The 7,914-nt window shown below is 54.1% G+C and overlaps 1 protein-coding gene across 3 annotated transcripts in view; it reads right to left on the reverse strand.

Moving 5' to 3' along the window:
• UBE2J2 (ubiquitin-conjugating enzyme E2, J2) overlaps positions 1-7,914 on the reverse strand; it is a 24,183-nt gene that overhangs the window by 14,708 nt on the left and 1,561 nt on the right. For 2 of the 3 annotated variants that reach the window (XM_011956384.1, XM_011956383.1), the window contains exon 2: positions 4,093-4,223. In XM_011956384.1, coding sequence (XP_011811774.1) covers positions 4,093-4,223 — 131 coding nt within the window. Of the gene's footprint in view, positions 1-3,964; positions 4,226-7,914 lie in introns of those variants that run through there. The other variant, XM_011956385.1, reaches the window with a different exon arrangement.

Consider the following 7,914-nt stretch of genomic DNA (forward strand, 5'->3'; position numbering starts at 1 on the left):
TATATTCTTAAATGTACTTATAGATAATGTGTTTTTTGGTATCACACACGTAGGCTAAACAGAACACTGCTAGTGATGTGGGGCCGGCTCTGTGCCCCAGTCGTTTTTCATGCTCCTAGAAAAACCATAAGTGACTTAAGCAGCTGTCCCGGAGCAGAAGGAACAGGAATTGCTGTGATTGTCCCCAAAACCAGTCCCCACACGGAGCTCACCGTCAGACCAGGGGCAGCAGCATATCGACTAAACACTCCTCCACACAAATAAATAAGGCTTCTGCTTCATGTAAAGAGGTATCTGGGCTTTACAGATTCCCAAACCAAACAGAAGCGCACAGAGATGAAAGTAAAACCAGAAATGCCAGAAACCAGACACAGCTGCAACTGCCAACCAGCCATCATCTTTCCCCTTGCTCTCCCCCAGGACATGTGTGCCATCACTTTAAAACTAACAGGGGCCAGGCTCAGTGGCTCACGTCTGTAATCCCAGCACTCTGGGAGGCCGAGGTGGGTGGATCACCTGAAGTCAGGAGTTTGAGACTAGCCTGGTCAACATGGCAAAACTCCATCTCTACTAAAAATACAAAAATCAGGCTGGACGCGGTGGCTCACACCTGTAATCCCAGCACTTTGGGAGGCCGAGGCAGACAGACTGCCTGAGGTCAGGAGTTCGAGACCAGCCTGGGCAATATGGTGAAACTCCATCTCTACTAAAAATACAAAACTTAGCTGGTCATGGTGGCGCACACCTATAATCCCAGCTCGGGAGGCTGAGGCAGGAGAATTGCTTGAACCTGGAAGACAGAGGTTGCAGTGAGCCGAGATCGCGCCGCTGCACTCCAGCCTGAGTGACAAAAATACTCAAAAGAAAATACTAATGGGATGATGTGATGTGTGCCATCTGCCAGCTGATATGTTTTCCTCAAAAAATGCCATCATCATGTGTCAGTGGCCCAGGAACCCAGGGACTCCGAGCTCAGCACACGATGCATCCAAGAGTGTGGCCTTAAGTTGTTCCTGTACCCAATTCCTGTGCCCAAGCTGCGAACACTGGGAAGAAATAAAGTTGCTCTCTTCCTGAGACAGAGCCCAGCAGCCTTGGGGCAGCCGAGACAAGATGGGATCCATGTGGCCCACAGCGCACCCCACAGGCCTTTTCTGGGAAAGCAGCTTCTCAGGGAGGGGAGAGACACCTGCTGAGGCCCTGCCAGGGGCTCCCGCAGCACAGGCCTGACACTGACATTGCTGTCCCGGGTCAGGTGCCACCACCTGACAACAGGGGCTTACTGCCTGAACAGTACACACAACGTGGTCTATGCTGAGCCCCTGCTCTCCTGGAAGTCCGGTATTTTGGTATTTTGGCAGGTGCCAGGCAGAGGATGCCTAGGACCAGCCCCATAAAGTCCCTGGGCCTTCCCCTAAAAGGTTTCAGTTTCCAATGAGCTTCTCTGGTCAACATTCCACACGTGCCGTCCAAACCCAAGCCTGCTGCTGGGAATGGAGCACAGAGACTTTGCCCCACGTGCGTCTTTCACTGGCTGACTGCTGTTTTCTCTCCATAATTTGTGTGTGTGTGTGTGTGTGTGTGTGTGTGTGTGTGTGTGTGTGTGTGTGTGTGTGTGTGGCGGAGTCTCGCTCTCTCCAGGCTGGAGTACACTGGCGCGATCTCAGCTCACTGCAACCTCCACCTCCCGGGTTCAAGCAATTCTCCTGCCTCAGCCTCCTAAGTAGCAAGTAGCTGAGATTACAGGCACACGCCACCATGCCTGGCTACTTTTTGTATTTTTAGTAGAGAAGGGGTTCCACCATGTTGGCCAGGCTGGTCTCAATCTCCTGACCTCGTGATCCACCTGCCTCGACCTCCCACAGTGCTGGGATTACAGGCGTGAGCCCCCATGTCCAGCCTCTCTCCGTAATGTTAATGGTGAGTATTCTTTGTGAATCATCCAACCTGCACAGGGTCTTGGGGATGCCTGACCCACAGACTTGTGGGAAACGATTCCCCACACAATGAAGGCGTCCTCACAACCAGGGAGGCGGCGGCTACCGTGGAACTTGTCCCTCGCGCCTGCCAGCAATGTCCTGGGGAGCCGCATCTGATTTTCAGCACTGGGGGCAGAGAGCACTCTGGTGGCCAAGGGGCTCTGCCTCACCCTGGGTATCCTCCACCTGCCTGGGCTGGGCCTCCTCTGTGAGCCAGAGAAGGTGGACCCCTGACCAAGCAGAAACACACTTCCTTTCAACTCACTGAAGTATCTTTTCCCTGGAATTAAAAAAATTAGGCCAGGCATGGTGGCTCATGCCTGTAATCCCAGCACCTTAGGAGGCTGAGGCAGGCAGATCACCTGAGATAAGGAGTTTGAGACCAGCCTGACCAATATGGTGAAACCGCATCTCTACTAAGACAGAATTGCTTGAACCTGGGAGGCGGAGGTCACAGTGAGCCGAGATCATAACATTGCACTCCAGCCTGGGCAACAGAGCAAGACTCTGTCTCAAAAAAATAAATAAGGCTGGATGCAGTGGCTCACGCCTGTAATCCCAGCACTTTGGGAGGCCAAGGTAGGCGGTCACGAGGTCAGGAGTTTGAGACCAGCCTGACCAATATGGTGAAACCGCATCTCTACTAAGACAGAATTGCTTGAACCTGGGAGGCGGAGGTCACAGTGAGCCGAGATCATAACATTGCACTCCAGCCTGGGCAACAGAGCAAGACTCTGTCTCAAAAAAATAAATAAGGCTGGAAAAAATAAATAAATAACTTTTTTTGTTTTTTTTTTTTTTGAGACGGAATCGCGCTCTGTCCCCCAGGCTGGAGCGCAGTGGTACGATCTCGGCTCACCGCAAGCTCCGCCTCCTGGGTTCATGCCATTCTCCTGCCTCAGCGTCCCGAGCAGCTGGGACTACAGGCGCCCGCCAACACGCTCGACTAATTTTTTGTACTTTTAATAGAGACGGGATCTCACCATGTTAGCCAGGATGGTCTCAATCTCCTGACCTCGTGATCCGCCTGCTTCCGCTTCGGCCTCCCAAAGTGCTGGGACTACAGGTATGAGCCACCGCGCCCGGCCATAACTAACTATTTTTTTTAAAGATCAAAATATAAAACATCCTCACATTTTCCTTTTTTTTTTTTTTTTGAGACAGAGTTTCACTCTTGTTGCCCAGGCTGGAGTGCAGCGGCGTGATCTCGGCTCACTGCAACCTCCGCCTCCCAGGTTCAAGAGATTCTCCTGTCTCAGCCTCCTGAGTAGCTGGGATTACAGGCGCATGCCATCACGCCCAGCTAATTTTTGTATTTTTAGTAGAAACGGGGTTTCACCATACTGACCAGGCTAGTCTCAAACTCCTGACCTCAGGTGATCTGCCCGCCTCAGCCTCCCAAAGTGCTGGGATTACAGGCGTGAGCCACCATGCCCGGCCTCTCACACTTTATTTCTTACCAAATTACTAGCAGACCTGTCATGGCGGTGTTTCCACAGAGCGGTATGCACTCTCACACTCTATACTTCAACAAGGGGGAGAGTCACCATGAGGTGAACTAAGCTTATGAGGCACAAGTCCTCTCGTTGTCAGCCTGAGGGTCGGGGCACCTGGCCCATGCCAGGGCCAGGGACAGGAGTATCGGACCCTAGTCCTGTCAAATACTCCAAGCCAAAATAGGCTAATTCCCGTATCCAGAAGCAAAGACCAGAGTCTCGAAAGGCAGTTTCTCCTCTAAGTGCCTGGAGCACACATCAGCAGCAGCTGTGAGCCCCGCATACCTGGACCCCTCCCCTAAGGACCCCACACCAGAGATTCTCTCCAGCCCCAACCTGAGGCAACCTGGACCCCGCCCCCTCAAGGACCCCACACGGGAGATTCTTTCAGGCCCCAGACTGAGTCAAGCAGGGCTCTGTGATGTCCCCAGCATGCGTCCATTGGGAGAAGACCGGAGAGTGTCCACCGGCCCCTGGGCACCCACTCACCCCTGGGGAGGGTGCAGGAGCACCTTGCCAATGCCATGACTGGGGCACCAGGCTCACCCAGCCAGGCCAGCAGAGGCCTGCGTGGCAGCGACAGTCAGTGCAGGGTGATCAGTGGCGCGGAGCCTTACCACTCGAGAATATTCGAAGGGAGGGGCTCGGCACAGATGTAAGGCACCGGGTCCTTCTTAATGCGAAGGTAGTCCTGCTTCAGCCTCTGGGTTGCTGTGGTTGGAGCCCTCTTATTGCTGGTGCTGCTCATCTGTTAAAAACAATGTCTACACTGACGAAGAAAAGTGGTGCTGGCCACAGCTCCCCCCACAACACGGCTCCACTGCCGTTTCTGCAGCCCACCACTCATTCAGGGCCCAGCCGTAATGTACACACCTCAGCCCAGTCACCCAGAGTCACAGCTCACCGGTCACCCTGACTTGCCACCCGCCCAGATACCCAGGGGCCCTGCGGCTTCTCTTTTCCCATCTGTCCCGCCACCGCCTTCATTGACACAACATACAGCTCAGGTACAAAGATGAGGAGAAACCCAAAGCCTGGCTCCTGTCCTCAAAGAACTCACACAGGGATACACTTACGGGGCCTGAGGTGGTGCTAAGGCCACAGCCTCAGACCAGCTCCTGAGGGCAGCTACTCGCATCTTCCAACTCTGAGCTCAAGGACCTCTCACTGATGGAGAATCCACACCATGGAAATGGGCAGGCACCACCGCCAGCCCCTCCACCGCACCCAGAAGCCCGCTGCCCAACATTTACCACAGGCCACAAGCAAAAGGAGCCGCAGAATGGGGGAGCCTCTGCGGCTGGAGTGACGAAGACTCTGGAGACTCCGAGGCACTCTCTGGGCAGAGGAGCAGCTGTCTTCCTGGTAGAAGGGGCCACAGGTGAACAGGCCACACCTGAGAAAGTGCAGTGTGCAGTGGTCCAAGCACAGTGAGGGCAGGGATAAGACTGGCCAGGGAGGCGGAGCCAGGGCATAAGGGTTTATTTTCTTATTTTTTGTGAGACAGGGTCTTGCTCTGTCGCCCAGGCTGGAGTCACTGCAGCCTTGACCGCCTTGGCTCAAGCAATCCTAGCACCTCAGCCTCCTGAGTAGCTGAGACTACAGACGCGTGCCACCACGCCTAGCTAATTTTTTATTTTTTGTAGAGATGGGATCTCACTGTGTTGCCCAAGGTAGTCTCAAACTCCTGGCCTCAAGTGATTCTCACGCCTCAGCCTCCCAAAGTGCTACAATTACAGGCATGAGCCACTGCAACCTGGGCCCCGCAGGGGTTTTGGGTCCAAGCCTTAAGGCAGATCGTATCTTCTGTTAGGAAGGTCACTCTGGTGGCTCCAGGTGGGACATTCAAGACAGCACTGCAGGCCGAGCACGGAGCATGAGGCACCATCATGCAAGAGAAGAGGCTGGATCAGGGACCCCAAGGCCCCTCAGCCATGCCCGAGGCTGGGGAGAGGGGTGGTGATGAAAACAGGACTCCCTGCTGCATCAGACTAGCTCCAACTCAAACCTCTTTTATTTCTATTTTTTTTTTTTGAGACAGAATCTTCACTGTTCATTGCCCAGGCTGGAGTGCAGTGGCATGATCTCCACTCACTGCAACCTCTGCCTCCCAGGTTCAAGCGATTCTCCTGCCTCAGTCACCCAAGCAGCTGGGATCACAGGCGCCTGCCACCACACTAGGCAATTTTTTTCGTACTTTTATTAGAGACGGAGTTTCACCATGTTGGTCAGGCTGGTCTCAAACTCCTGACCTCAGGTAATCTGCCCACCTCAGCCTCCCAAAGTGCTGGGATTACAGGCGTGAGTCCCTGTGCCCAGCCATGGCCACACGCTTTAATAAAGTCCCTGGACATCAGTGGTCATCAATAATGGCCAGTGACCAGTGATCTCCATCCTGACCTCCCAGTTCCCACAAACCTGAAGCCGACTCCACCAGCCTCCCTGCTGATATGCTCTGGCTGTGTCCCCATCCAAATCTGATCCTGAATTGTAATCCCCGTAATCTCCCATGTCGAGGGAGGGACCTGGTGGGAGGTGATTGGATCGTGGAAGTGGTTTGCCCCAAGCCGTTCTCAGGAGAGCTAACAGTTTACAAGGCAGTGTTCGCTGCTCTTGCCCACTGCCATGTAAGACATGCCTCTTTCCTTCCGCCATGACTGTACGTTTCCTGAGGCCTCCCTGGCCATGCGGAACTCTGAGTCCATTAAACCCCTTTTCTTTATAAATTACTGAGTCTCGGGTACGTCTTTATAGCAGCGTGAGAACCAACTCACACACCTGCCGACAGCCACACACTCTACCTCCCTTCAGTCTCCGCCTGCCAGAGATCGCCAGACTTGGACTCTCTGACTGGTTTATTCCTTCTCAGAGAATCATCACCAGTGGCCTGTTCAGTGTCTGTTCCCAACCCGAGGATGGCGATGGCCAGGGCTTGGCTGCTCACCCCACACACCCAGGGCCTGGAGTGCAGAGCTCAGCCAGGGCACCCACAGCGTGCTCCCAAATGTGTAGCTGAAGCACCACCCCCGACCCTGCGTCTTGTTCTGGGGTCCCCGACTCTTGCAATCCTCGTTCACCACATCCTTCCCACTCCCATTATCCTCTCTAATGCAGAATGGCGTCACTTCTTCCATCAGCACCACAGCAGCCTCCCAACTCCTCTGTGAGTCCAGAAGGTCTGAGCTTCTAGTCTCTTCCCATCTTAAGGCCCTCTTGTACTCCTAAGTCAACACACTGTTCTGATCACCCACTCCCCCAACCACCCTTCAGGATACTCCACAGTCAAGCAAAGAAAAATCAACACCTCCTCTTGCCTGCCAGCCCCTTGACAGAGCAGCCCCAGTCAGCCCTCCTCGTTTCCAACTCCCAAGACCCAGCACAGCCTGGGCCCCACTCCAAACCCCTGACCGACACACTCCTTCTCACAGTTGCTTCCCAGCCTAGACTGTACTGGAAACTCCCCTAGGCCCTTCCGGGCCACCGCCTTCAGAGGCCTCCCTGATTTCCCTGCCAAATGCCTCCCACTCTGTCACACATCACTGGCCTCCATGTGACCCCACACACCATGCAGGGCCCTTTCGGGCCCCAGCAGAGGCAAGGGCGGGCTCCTCTGCCTAAGGAGTGCCTCCCCAGGAGGGCCCTCACCAGGAACGGGGTTACAGTCCTGCCCGGGAAGGAAGTGCTTCCACACAGTGGCATCCCCAGCTCCTGGCTCAAGAAGCCAATGGGCCAGGGATCTCCCCTCAGGCCAACACCTGGTGATGGACACAGCGATGACCCCAAGCAGCACCTCCACACAGGCCATCCTTTCAAACGCTCACTCTGAAGCTAACACTCTGCCATATACAAAATAATTCACTGGACAATTCAAGTACAGGTGTGTCTGGGCTTAGCTAAGTGGCCAGGCTGCGGGTTTAATGAAAGTTCATGGACAGCCACGCAAAAATAAAATAGATTCCATCAAGTCAGTCACAAGCAAGCTTCCCTCCCATACTTGCTTGGAGAGGCTTTTAAAATCATGTTCACAATTCAACTGCTGTTTCCCCAGACGCCCTTCCTGAGCTTCACACAGAACAGCGTTCTCACGTCCTCCAGAGGGCCAGGGGGCTATTTCCCCCAATTCATCTCATCCCAATATGACAGCAGGAAGGACAAGGAAAATAAAAATCCATAAAGGGGCCGGACGCGGTGGCTCACACCTGTAATCCCAGCACTTTGGGAGGCCAAGGTGGGCAGATGACCTGAGGTCGGGAGTTCAAGACCAGCCTGACCAACATCGTAAAACCCTGTCTCTACTAAAAATACAAAATTAGTCAGGCGTGCTGGCAAATGCCTATAATCCCAGCTACTCGGGTGGCTGAGACAGGAGAATCGCTTGAATCCAGGAGGTGGAGGTTGTGGTGAGCTGAGATCACGCCATTGCACTCCAGCCCGGGCAA

The sequence above is a fragment of the Colobus angolensis genome, unplaced genomic scaffold (assembly GCF_000951035.1).
Source record: "Colobus angolensis palliatus isolate OR3802 unplaced genomic scaffold, Cang.pa_1.0 Scaffold416, whole genome shotgun sequence".
Taxonomy (NCBI): Eukaryota; Metazoa; Chordata; class Mammalia; order Primates; family Cercopithecidae; genus Colobus; species Colobus angolensis.